This window comes from Panicum hallii, chromosome 3 (assembly GCF_002211085.1).
Source record: "Panicum hallii strain FIL2 chromosome 3, PHallii_v3.1, whole genome shotgun sequence".
NCBI lineage: Eukaryota > Viridiplantae > Streptophyta > Magnoliopsida > Poales > Poaceae > Panicum > Panicum hallii.
The window spans coordinates 50,168,012-50,182,041 of record NC_038044.1 but is presented as its reverse complement, the minus strand read 5'-3'; the positions used below and the strand labels follow the sequence as shown (position 1 = coordinate 50,182,041).

General features: G+C 40.6%; 1 protein-coding gene across 1 annotated transcript; it reads left to right on the top strand.

Annotated features, from left to right (window-relative positions):
• Positions 1-5,661: 5,661 nt before the first annotated feature.
• Positions 5,662-13,406, top strand: LOC112886054 (quinolinate synthase, chloroplastic-like). Its single transcript, XM_025951807.1, has 7 exons — positions 5,662-6,578; positions 8,448-8,732; positions 9,351-9,569; positions 9,683-9,862; positions 10,681-11,193; positions 11,709-11,870; positions 12,734-13,406. The coding sequence occupies exons 1-7, from the start codon at positions 5,859-5,861 to the stop codon at positions 12,800-12,802; spliced, it is 2,148 nt and encodes a 715-aa protein (XP_025807592.1). The 5' UTR covers positions 5,662-5,858; the 3' UTR covers positions 12,803-13,406.
• The last annotated feature ends 624 nt before the right edge of the window (positions 13,407-14,030 follow it).

Genomic DNA, 14,030 nt, shown 5'->3' with positions numbered 1-14,030 from the left:
AACAACCTCTTTCAAAATCGAAGTTTTATTTTGTTACTCCATAGATGTCCATAGTATTTAGTTCATGTATGACGTGGAACCGCTTAGATTGTATTAAATGAAACTCTCAATGGACATTATAAATGTGTTGTAAATTGTGTAAATTGAGTTTTATCCAGACAAAACTCTCTCCTGGTATGTTTTACAAATAATTTACCGTATTTTATAAGAATGAAAATCCCACTAGAAATAGTTATATGGTAATGCTATAGAACTGACGTCCGAATTATTAAAAGAATCGGACACTCTGACATATGTTGCAATAGTTAAACATCGACGTTGCAACTATGTTTTTCGCATATTTCACAGTAAATGTTGCATGAAACATAGTGTTCGTTCCGCGGCGGGAATTTTCTACGCAGAGTTGAATCATAAAGTTATTTTTGCACATTATTTTTCATGTTGCAAATAGTGATCGCTGATGTTTTCATGATAAATTTGTAATTTCTATATGTTAAAGCTCCAACGCTCCGCCGCCAGTCAGGTGGTCCACGTCTGCCAAATTGATTTGCTCCGTCCGATGCGCATCCTGCGGTGGTCGTTGCTTGTGGCCTCCAGGGACACATCCTGCCATGGCAATGGATGGAAGGTTCTGGTGCCCGCTCAAGAGCCCGTGAGCCTTATCTGTTGAGCGCACGCAACTTCCTCCTTCTCTTCTCCCACTTTCGTTCTCCACTTCCATCCCCCTCGCTTCCTCTTGTCGATCACCTCCGCCGGCGGCCATGGTCAATCTCGCTCCAGTAAGATATCGAGCTCATCGTGGAGTTGATGTGGCGGCACAGGCGACCCCATGCCCGCTACCGGCACAGACGCTCGCCGCCGCCACCTCCGCCTACATCTTCTCGAGCACCTTCACCGGCGACAACCTCGCACTGGTGCTCATCTTGCTCCTGGCCGTGGCGGCTTTGGTGTCGGCTGTGGCATCCATCGATCTGCAGATGCCAGTGAGCAGCACGCCATCACTGACAGTCGCGCTAGCGACCTCAACGCCATCGAGGACGAGCCTTCCAACGCCCGCAGTAGCCGGCACGCTACAGGCTGCTGTGACGGAGTCTCCTGCTCGCCCTCCTCATTTAAGACTTCAGCCAGCCTCCCCAAACCCAAGCCCCTTTCGTTTTTCCTCCTCTCCTCCATTGCCACCGCCACTGCCTCCTTTCCCAACGCCGGATACTCTCACATATACTGTATTTCCTTCCTCTACCTCCTCTTTGCTTCGAGCATGTCTCTGTGCTCTGGACTACATAGCAGACAGCGACTGCCTCCATGTCCGTCCATCAGCACCGCATTGTCGCAAGCGCATCCCGTGCAAGAAGAGGATCCACTTTGCATATCTACCCACCTTGCGGCTAGCTAGATGCCGCCCCATCACTCTGAACAGCAACTCGATCGCGAGCAGGAATTTAGGGGGAAAAGTTAAGGCCATAATCGCTAAGCCTACAGTTTTTTTCTAAGCATGCCTGCCTATGTATTGCATTGTGCCTGGAAGATCATCCAATCTATGTCTTTCCTTGATCAATTCCTTTGTTTTTTTCATCAGTGTATGAAAACTCATATTGCATCTCCATGTGACATGTGTTCGATGGAATGCCCATGTAACATGTGTCCAGAGCTTGCTATTTTTAAAAAACTTGGATTTCATCTGCAAAGTTAGCTGCAGGCCACTCTAGGAAACATGTCTAATCTTTACTTTAGTGTTGCAAATCTGCACTTGAATTTTTTAGGAATTATTTATTTGCCTAAAATCATCTTCTACCTTCCTCCTTGCACCTTGACGATAAATCATTGGTTAGGCTTCCTCAATATTTGTTCCTTTAATGGCCTCTTTGCCTTGTGTTGCAGCTTGCAGTAACAGCATATATCCATTTTATGTTATTGGATCTTACTAATGAGTAATGAATATTGACTAGCTAATAACATGCAGAACAACATGAAGCTTTGCCCCAGGTGCGTGATGTTTGAGCTAATCCAGCAAGCAACTTCCTGACTCTAGATGCCTTGTGTTGCAGCTTGCAGTAACAACATATATCCATTTTATGTTATTGGATCTTACTAATGAGTAATGACTATTGACTAGCTAATAACATGCAGAACAACATGAAGCTTTGCCCCAGGTGCGTGATGTTTGAGCTAATCCAGCAAGCAACTTCCTGACTCTAGATGCCTTGTGTTGCAGCTTGCAGTAACAGCATATATCCATTTTATGTTATTGGATCTTACTCATGAGTAATGACTATTGACTAGCTAATAACATGCAGAACAACATAAAGCTTTGCCCTAGGTGCGTGATGTTTGAGCTAATCCAGCAAGCAACTTCCTGACTCTAGATGCAGGAAATGTACTATTTATTGGTAATTGTTTTAGATTTTTATATACTTAGAGAGTAACCAATTTAGTATATGATCCTTAACATACCTTCTGTGACTACCTTATAGGTTGCAGTACCACTCTTGACTAGCATTTCTATTGCTGGAGGGCCTGCAATGCAAGCTGTGAGCTGCTGCTACAGATTCTACATTTTAAACTTCAAAATCTTTTTATTCATGTGGTTTCCTGTAACATCCGTTGAGTAAAATTAACTTCACCATGATAGAGAAAAGCCATGTAAGCGAATCTCTATTGCACTATTAGGTGGATCATTTTTTCCCTAATCTACAATGTTTGATGTTTAATTACAAAATAATTTGGATCCACGGGTGGATCAATGATCTAAGTATTACCTAGCAAATTTTGCAACTTAGTTTTGCATATGTTTATTTGCCATTTAAGTTCCAGCATCAGATTTTACTGGACTCTTATTTTGCTTTCATTTCTGCGCAGATTGCTAAGGGTTATTGGGATATAATAAAAACCTATCCAGGTTTCTTACGTAGAGGTGTCACCTTGCTCTGAATCTAAAGTTTCGATATCAAAGATTGCAGAAGAGGAATCAATCTTGCAAGAATATTTTGAGGTGATCATCTTTTGTCAATTTTATTGATGGAACATGCGACAACATCTCTAATTTAAGAACCACCTATTTTTCCCTTGCCCAAATCTTATTGATCTTAATTCTATGCTACAGGTTTTGTGCTGCCAGTGTAACCTTCTTTAAACCTGTTTTGCCTAAGACATATCTCGTTCTTTGACTGTACCTATGGTAGATTAATGCATTGCTTGATATGGTTGTTTATTCATGTAGTAGTGCTTAGTTCTACTAAGTTTGTGATTATTTCTTCTAATTGTTGTTTAATTTGGGCAGCTGGAAAGGAAAGTGCTGCTTTCACTTTGGTTACCATAAACTGATTTATCCGTATTGTACTTATGGTGCTTTTGTTCTGCCAGATTGCATCTTATATTAGTTTGGTGACTAAAAGGAAAAAGTCCCTTTCCTTTTTACTTTGTTTACCATGAAGGTGAATTAGGCTCTTCGTTTGCTTTCATTTCTGCGCAGATTGTTAAGAGCCATGGGGGTATAATAAAAACCTATGCAGGTTTCTTACATAGACGTGTTACCTTGCTATGAATCTAAGTTCCAGTATCAAAAGTTGCAGAGGAGGAATCAGTCTTGCAAGAATGTTTTGAGGTGATCATCTTTTGTCAATTTTATTGATGGAACATGCGACAACATCTCTAATTTCAAAACCACCTATTTTTTCCTTGCCCAAATCTTATTGATTTTAGTCCTATGCTACAGATTTTGTGCTGTGAGTATAGTTGTAACCTTCTTTAAACTCACTGCGGTATTGTAGACCTGTGCTATTTTTCTAGAAACTGGCATGATAATGTACTCTTTGTTTTGCCTAAGACATATCTCCCGATAGTAGCTATGCTGTAGTTTAAGTTTTTTGATTGTACCTGTAGTTTTATTTTGAGCTATGCAAGGGCAATATGAGGGTTTATATATTTTTGTGGCTTATTTATTTTACTTTGTGGCTTGCTACTCTTTTTCACAGAGAATATACCCATGCAAATTAATTAGATTGCCAGAAATCTGCTCAAATTGCTGATCTCTTCTGAAACAACTACCACCTATTTGGTGAGTTACTACTTCTACCTCAACATGTTCTTAATTTGCCTTTCATTATATGTTTTACTAAGTAGTACTTCTTCTGTTCTAATACATATATGTTATATATAAGGCAGGTGCATGTCATATATGTTTAGAGATATGTACACATGTACATGACTATATGGTTACATAAAAAAATATATATGTTCCTCCATAGTGGATAGACATTGTAAATTAAGGATGGCTAATGGGTTAACATTGTCTGTTATTATCTATATTCTTTAGAACAAAGTAGTTCCTTTCCTTTTCTAGGCTTAGTGATTTGATTTTCTTTTCCAATCCGATCTCAACTATTTCCCAACCAACCATCCCAAGAATCAATACCACTGCGAAAAAAATAAACAACTAATTCATATTTTCGCATTTCGGCTCCTTGGCACCCTCCTACTGCCAACAACAATATGGACGATCATAATGTGGATATGTGTGCCAAGTCTAAGAGGATTAGCTTCATAGCTCTGAACTCATTCTTACTTCAGCTTCTACTACCATTGGAGTGTCACCAAATTTTATGCAAAAAAGATCTCATATTTTCAGTCCACTCCGGTTAAAGAAATCATCCCTACTTTTGCTCATCAAGAGCAGAATCAAAGGTATCTCCAACGACTAAGATATGAATAAATAAATTAATATTTTATTCAGCTGTTGTACTCACTTTAAAACTAAATCTAGCTCTATTTTACAATCCGTAACTTATATTTTTATATCAAATTTTTTCCTTGCAGGGAATAATAAGAAGAAACTATGTCGAAGAAGGAATTAAGATATCTAATAATGCAAGTACCTATGCATTACCACTAAGAATAAATATAACGGTTCATTCCAGCCAATGATGCTTTTACTGTCTTTGCCTATTAGCATCACAAACAAGCATATTTCCACCAATTAAAGTAAAAAAGTAAGTTGTTATCTGAAATATCTATTACAATTATTTCTAATTTAGTACCAATAGGCAATATAGGGGAGAAAAGCACTACACCTCGAAATAGGAATCAGCAAGAGAAAAACTTTGTTAGAAATTAGCCCTTTTCTTAGTACCAGGGTTGGGAAGAATTACTTTGTTAGAAATTAACTCTTTTCCTGATTGGTATCAGTGTTGGTATTAGGGTTAGGAAGAATGATTAGGAGATCTTTCTGACCGTATCTAATATTTTGTCATAACATTTGTTTCTTCTTGCAGTTACCAATAAGAAAAACCTATATTGCAGCATAAGTAGGAATTACCGTCGTACTCATCTTCATTTGTACCTTACCATCTTTTATATACTTGTACTGTGAATCAGTCTTTTATGTACCTGTACTTTTGTACCCTTTGTAGACGCTGTAAATTAATAATATTAATATTTCATTCATTTAATTTTAGCCATTCATCTTTTATATAAAAAATATATCTTGATGTTATAAAGTTAATGTTAATGTCATTATACCGATAAAATAAGGTATAAAATAAATCTCATTACAGTAACTATAGGCGCACGTGACGCTCGCAAATACTAGTGTTCCGTGAGAGCGTCGATGGGAAACTTTTCGTTCGTGACCTCAACCGCTCAGCGTGCGCTTCTCCGATCCCTAGTTCCCTACTCCGACCTTCCTAGCGCACCCAAACAGTGGTCCAAAGAACCCGAAGTTTCTCGCTCTCCTTCCTCGCAGGCCCACCCACCTCGATCCGCCCACACAAAGCACGCACACCGCCTCCCGAATTGATCCCCCAATAAAACGCGCCCTCTCCACGTCTCCGCCACCACCGCCATTCCACCGCGAGTACGCCGCCATGGACACCGCCGCCGCCTCCCTCTTCGCCCCGGCCGCAGCCGCCAAGCCCCGCCACGTGCTCCGTCCCCTCCATGTTCCCCGCGGCATCCTCCCTCCCCGCTCCCACACCCGCGGACCCCTCGCCGTCCGCTGCGCCCACTCCCGAGCCCCTCCCCCGCCCCCGCCCCTCCCGCGCGCCGACGGACCCGAGGCCGCCGCCGGCTCGCACCCGCGGCTTCGCCTGCGCCGGCTCGCCGAGGAGTTCCGCGCGCTCCCGTCGGACGCGGACCGCGCGCGCCGGCTCCTCTCCCTCGCGTCCGCGCTCCCGCGGCTCCCGGAGCCCGACCGCGCCCCGGGCAACCGCGTCATGGGCTGCGTCGCGCGGGTGTGGCTCGCCGCCCGCTGCGGCGGCGGCGGCCGGATGCGCTTCGCGGCCGACTCCGACTCGGAGCTCTCGCGCGGGTACTGCGCCTGCCTCGTCGCCGCGCTCGACGGGGCCACGCCCGAGGAGGTGCTTGCCGTCGACCCCGCCGACCCCGGCCTCGCGCCGCTCGGGGCCGGGATGGCGGCGGCGCGGTCGCGAGCCAGCACCTGGCACAACGTGCTCGTCGCCATGCAGAAGCGGGCGCGGGCGGTCATCGCCGCGCGCGAGGGCAGGCACCCCGGGGAGCCGTTCCCGTCGCTCGTCATCGCGCGCGACGGCGCCGTGCGCGCGCACGGGAGCTACGCCGAGGCCCAGGTGAAGCGCCCCTTCCTCCAAACCTCGTTGGAGCATGTTTGGTTCATTTCTTTACTGGGTGGTTAGTTGGGCAGTTTCATGTTCGGGGTACTGTTGATCTGCCTGAAACGACGTGGCTTGCCTCAACAAATGGGGAATTGCTACTATAACTTGATGTGTTGTCTCTTTGGGAAATGGTGCTTTTGCTTGATTATATTGACGTGAAGAATCTGCCAAGGATGGGTCTCCATTTCCTTTTTCCACAAAAGTTAGGACCACCGAATAAAAGATAGCTTTTCTATTGATTCCTTTCATTTTTTCCCTTTTTGATCGATAATGAGGCAAGGAGCTAACTCCTGGTCAGCTATGCGTATGGTCAAGAATGGAGACCAGGGAATAGACCGGCTAGTGTCAACATCACCCCTCGCCTTTTCCACTTTGTGTGGTCATATTGGCATCTTGCTTGCTTGGGAATATTTTTTAGGAAGGAGAATAGTATTTATTTTTGCTGGAGAATCGCACTGTATTCTCCACAAGGGTTTTCCCATTTTATGTTTTTGCCACAGAACTTTAAGGAATTGTGGTATCACAAAACCCTCCATGTTGAAAAGTGGTCCACACACCAGGTGAAATCAACTGCAATGTTTTTTGGTATTGCCCATTGTTGCAGCTGCCCAGTAGGATTAAAATAGGGATGCCCACAAGTTAGAAATTAGAATAAGCGACCTAGATGATAGTTTGGTCATCAATGAATCCACAGGAGTTTTTCCTCTTTTGACTTGTTGACAGATATTCCCTCATCGACTTGCACCGGACTCGTTTCTGTCGAGGCCAGGTGGCTAAGTAGGGAGGGAGATCAAGAAAGAGCGTAACGAAGTGGCTGGCGTCAGAGAAGGTCACTGGAGAGATGAAGCAGGCATGGCAACCCACTTTGCTAGTAAGAGGTGTGAGATGATGATAAGTGTCAACAATCTACGGCAGCACAGGTTGGGGGTTGGGGGAGCAGCAGCTGTGTCCGTGAGTCGGGATTTAGTTGGGCTGGATGGGCATGGGCAGCTGGCCCACACATGGAAGTCCATCTTTTCTTTTCTCTATTATTCTTCCTTCCCCCCTTTGTCTTGTGCTGCATCTATATTCAGCTTTAGTACCTATTAAACTGTTCTGGAGTTGTTTTGTGCCAAAAGGCTCAAAATTGACTCTACAAATTTTAAAAATATATATACTAGACAAATTCCTGAATCCTATTTTCTAGAGTTTGCCTAGTTTGACAACCGCACTCGTGTCCAGGTAACAGTGAGAGTACATGATGTTGGTTATGCTCAGTGTGAATATAAAGCCATTAGATGATGCCCTCTTTCCCAAGATTGTTGGTGGTGTGTTCATGCTAGTGGAACCCAGACATTAGTTCCAGCACTGTGCGGCTGCAGTGATGCCTAGTTGAGCTGCATAGCTGTGAGATAATTTCTTACTCGCCAACTTCTTTCTGAGGCCTGTCACATTGGCCCTGTTTGTTTCAGCTTATGGCTGATTTTGAAGGCTCGATTTTAGAAAATCCAAAAGTCGGATGACTCCTAGAATCGAGAATCGAGACTCCAGCTGATTATGGATTCTCGATTCTGGATTATGGGAGTCATCTGACTTTTGAATTTCTCAAAATTGGAGCCTTCAAAATCAGCAATAAGCTGAAACAAACAGGGCCAATTGTCACTCACATCGACAAAAATACCAGCTTACATGTTTACACAAACTGTTGTTACTTTAAAGTTAATGTGGTTATAAATCTAATGAAAAATACAACTTGCATGGGCTTGAATCTTGCATCGTTTTACTGTAAGTTTTCACCTTGATATCTGCAAGAAACAACTGATTACATTTTAATTTTAATTGTAGGCAATGTTTTTATCTCCTGATGAGTCCAAGATTTCAGACCTTGTGAATATCCTTATGGAGAAAAAAATTGGTGTTGTTGCACACTTTTATATGGATCCTGAGGTGCAAGGCATGCTCACTGCTGCAAAGAAACAGTGGCCCCACATCCATATATCAGATTCCTTGGTAATGGCAGATAGCGCTGTTAAAATGGCTGAAGCAGGATGCGACTATATTACTGTGCTAGGTGTTGACTTCATGTCAGAAAATGTTCGGGCAATACTTGATCAAGCAGGATTTAATAAGGTATTTGTTCTCAATCAGACTTATGTTTTGAGAAGTCCAACATGTCATGTTCATTTGTCACTAAGAGCATACTGCTAGAATCAAGCTAGTGAGAGTAGTTTTTTTTTTGAAACGATAGTGAGAGTAGGTTTATGTATACACTTATCATGGTACTATGTTAATGATGATACTGTCATCTGGAACCTTGATATGAAATTATTTCTATTTGGCAGTTTGGCTGAACAATAGCACAATCCTAATCTGATCCAGTTAATACTGCTGTGTTAGCATATCCATCATTTGTGAACTAGCATTTTCTGACAATTGAGCAAACATTGGATGTGATTACGCAAATACAGAGAAATTGTAATGAAAGAAGATTTGAACCATAACCAGAGTATCAGACTGTCAAAGCAAAACACAATGACCTGCTGCCGCACTTGCATCTGTCTAGGTAATAATATCTTGGTTTTATTCACTACCTATCATGTTTCATAACTCTAACCAAAGTTTTAGTCCACATCAGCATATCCAGAATGTTCATTCGTCGTTGTTTATGCATATGGTTATCTATCACCACAAACTAATGGCTTCCTAACCCCCCAAATTGTGGGCACCAATTCTTATGGATTTATGCAGGTTGGCGTTTATAGAATGTCCAGTGAACAGATTGGCTGTTCGTTAGCTGATGCTGCTTCAAGTTCTGAGTATACTGATTTTTTGAGGGAAGCGTCAGGATCTTTTCCTTCTTTGCATGTTATTTACATCAATACTTCTCTGGAAACAAAAGCTCATGCTCATGAACTTGTTCCTACAATTACCTGTACCTCTTCTAATGTTGTTCCAACTATACTACAGGTAAATGTTTTGCTTCTCGGCATTACTTAGTGGAAAATTTTTTGTTCTCTGGATTAGATTTCATTTTTATTTTGTTCGTCCTTTATCAAGCCTTTTAACTATCTGTATTTTAGGCATTTGCCCAAATACCAGATCTTAATGTCTGGTATGGTCCTGATTCATATATGGGTGCGAACATAGCAGATCTATTTCAGAGAATGGCTACCATGTCAGATGAAGAAATCGCAAAAATACATCAAGATCACAACAGGAAATCTATAAGTTCATTATTGCCACATCTGCACTACTACCAGGTTTCTTTGTGATTCTCTTTCTTTCCTGTGCCTTTGGAAGTTTATTCTTCCAAGTTATCTTAATTCAAGAATGTTAATTGTGTCCAGTAACATAATCCAGATCGTGTGTAACGTCATTAAAGATTACACTACTGTGATCTAAACATTCGAATTACTTTTTACAAAATTAAACTTTCCATCTCAATCTTCTTGTAAAGTATATTTTCTTTCTCTATTTATTCTTCCATTTTTGTTTCTATAATTATTCAGATTTACAAAGATCAGATTATTAAATCACAAAAATAATATTACCAAACTTTGATTGTTGTCTTGTATATAGTATAAAACGCCAGACTGGAAATCTTTTAGTATGAAAAACTGTACAGACATTTACGGAGCTACGTCGTGTATACGCAGAAAAAGAGTGCGACCAGAATTGGATGATCACATACAACCCTCTACTTGTTAGGTAGACTTAAATTTATGTCCTAATTTACTGTCTGTGTGGCATTTTGGCCACTACACTAAATAGACATGGTTTATTCACTAGTAAATCTGTGTCAGTTTAACTATGAATTAGCATATACAAGAAAAATATTCTTTTAGTTCCTCAAATGTACAGAAATAATTAATTGATTTCATTAGCTCTTGACCAATGGCATATTTGTGGGATCGCAAGATTGGTTGTATTGTTCTTTTGAATTGGTTGAAATCTGTCTCTGTATCAATCTGTTAATACAATGATCTTCCTTTCTTCTTATGACTTGTGCTCATTTGGTTTTAAATGATTTCACATTCTCTACTTTTCCCTTTGTTAATGACTGTTTGCTGATATTCAGGATGGCAACTGTATGGTTCATGACATGTTTGGCCATGAGGTTGTGGAGAAAATAAAGGAACAATATTGTGATGCATTTCTGACAGCACACTTTGAGGTCCCTGGAGAAATGTTCTCTTTGGCAATGGAAGCAAAACCTAGGGGAATGGGAGTTGTCGGATCCACTCAGAACATATTAGATTTCATCAAGGATCATCTGAAGGGAGCTCTGGACAGAAATGTAGATGAACATCTTCAGTTTGTCTTAGGAACAGAATCAGGGATGATCACTTCAATTGTTGCTGCTGTCCGGGAATTACTTGATATGTATAATTCTTCTCAGGAGAGAGCAAATATTGAAGTAGAAATTGTGTTCCCAGTTTCAGCAGATGCTGTTTCTAAGACATCTATCAATGGTTCACATCATGCTGGTTCTTCAGTAGCTGGTTTAGACAATCTTACTGTTGTTCCTGGTGTGAGTTCTGGTGAAGGTTGCTCCATTAATGGAGGCTGTGCCTCATGCCCCTACATGAAGGTTGGTGCCACCTTTCTGTTTTCTTGCAATTTATATTTTGGTGCAATATAATACCAGTTCCTTACCTGATGTTGCCTCTGTAACAGAGTTATACTGTAGTATGTGATCTACCCATTTTATTTCACATGCAGTTTTTATTACCAATTTGAATATTGTTGGCAGTATGTGTTAAGAGTGAAAAATTGCAATACTATGTCTCTTTGAACAAACAAAAAGAATCTCTCTCTGACACAGAAAGTCAAGAAAAATCCATATGACTTCACAAAGTTTTTACCTCAGGAATTATATTTGTTATTTTGGGCATATAAGGAATAATTAATGTTTCACCTTTTTCTTTTTCCACGTTTTGTTGGTTCATGTGGAATCCCTTCGATATTCATGCAGAAGTGCAGAAAACAGTTTCTTTTGTAAATGGCTTAATTATTGATAATGATAAGCTTAGAATGTTCTATTATCAACATTATGCCAAGTAAATTATGATGTGATTACTGACAATGCTACTGAATTGTATGCAGATGAATACCCTGGGGTCACTACTTAAGATTTGCCGTCAGCTTCCTGATAAAGATAACAAATTATCTCTATATCAAGCAAGCAGATTTAATGTTAAGACTCCTCTTGGAAAATCGGTTGCAGAGGTTGGGTGTGAGCCTATTTTGCATATGAGGCATTTCCAGGTCTGCCATCATATTGCTCTTTATTTTCAGTCCTGATCAGATTACCATTATTTCCTTCTAATCCACTGCTATAATGCTGCTGGTTTCCATTTGACAAACATTTAACTTACAAGAGTTCCATCATATGGCTTTGGGGGCTTAAATCAGAGGGCAACTTCATTATATCACAAGTTTTGTGCAATAATCCTTGGTTTTACACTCATGTAATTGGATTTTTGACTGTTCCGCATATCTGCATTACTGCCAAAAGTTTTGAGCCTACAATGATATGCTTCTTTTCACCTTTGTTTCAATAAAATACATTATTTACTTTTTGTCACATTGTTCTAAAAAGTAAAATTTGGTTCTAAATATTTTTGGTATTTGCAAACTTAATTCTTGTTTCTGAAAGTTCAAAGGTCAGTTGAACTACTTGCAGGATTCAAACTGCCAAAAACTTTTGAGATAAGGCACATTTCATATCTCACAGAAAAACATTATACTCTTTACTAATAATTTCTTAAGCGGATGTAATCATGTTCCAGTGTATTCAATAAAGCACTCTTTCTCGCTAAGAAATGCTTTATCGATGATTTCCCCTTAAGTTTCAAGCTATCCAAGGATTACGCACGTTTCCCTAACTTAAAACTAAGAAAAAGTTGTATCAGAAAAGCACGTGTTATTTAGTTTTGAGGATTTTACCTATGTAGCAGTGAGGGACAAATTGATGAGGTCGACAGTACTCTCACTTTGCTCTTTAAATCATTTATGATAGCAATACTGAAAACTAAATGAGTTTTAACATCTCTTGTGTTCTCCTTTTGTTTTCTGTTTGCATGGCAATTCTATTACAGATTTTTCATGACTGTGTATGTATCTTTCAGGCAACAAAGAGGTTATCCGACAAACTTGTTCATCAGGTTGTCCATGGTAATGGAGAGATACCTTCATGATAGCCGTTCGGCAATACTTTTATTGATTCTATCCAGGTGGTTGTGGTGAATGAGTTCAGTTGTACCTCAACTGAATGCTATGTTTAGCTGGCATAGCCCCAGGGAGTGCACTACCCGATTTTGTAGTATATGGGGTTTTTGTGTTTTTGTATTTGCCGGTGGAGAGAAAAATGCCAACGAATTGCAAGTTAGATAATTTGGGCTGACCTATTGTTCCCGGTCAGGTCCTATATGTTCAACAGCTGTTGGGTAAATTGCTTCAACAAGATCGCAAAACAATTCCGTGTGGCGCATGTAACGGATAAGGAATCCTGTACGAAGTATGGATCAAGTTGTTAGATTTGGGCGAGCCGAAACCAAACAGACTGAGAGACATGACCCGCGGGTCGAGACACCATGGACTATTTCTTATGTTGCTACATTTGAGATGATGAGAAAAAAGACGAAGATGATGGCATTCTGTTATGGCTACGAAAGTTAGCTTTTACGTTGGATAAATTACTGTAGCATTGTTTCCCTTGTTGCATTGGATAAATTACTGTATTGTTTTCCTTGCAACCAGATCTAATCGATATATATCATATGCATAAGTTGATACACAATATATGTTACTGTAGTATTGTTTTCCTTGTAACCAGATCTAATCGATATATATCATATGCATAAGTTGATACACAATATATACATATGTTGCTACCTGACACACTATACATATTGCAATCAAAATACAACCAAGTTACAGCGTAAGTTCTTATACGGTATCTACACAATAAATTTGTGACACGATCTCACTTATGACTGGGTGTGGCTCATCTTATATTTGACAAAAATAGAAAATGAAATGACCGTCAACCACAAAAACTATAAACAACTACTAGAGAGAAACTTCTTGTACGGATCAATCTTTAATTAAGAAACTCGCAAATCACTTCTAGTGCTTCTCTAGCTCTTGACCTCCAAATATGATTATGAAACTTTCCTAATACCAAGAGAGCTCAATTGGGCATGCGCAGCCTTGACCGACTGATATGGTTAGTGCGCGCAGTCCGTGATCACTTTTCTTCTAACTTCAACAGTAATTGACAGGGCACCGATTCAGTCGATCATGGTTAGACATATGACCCAGATCAATTTGTCATTCTAGAGACAAATTCTAGAGCTGCAACACCCCACCGATCGATTCGATTAGGGGATGACGGAATCAATCGGTCGTTGCAGTAGCTACTGG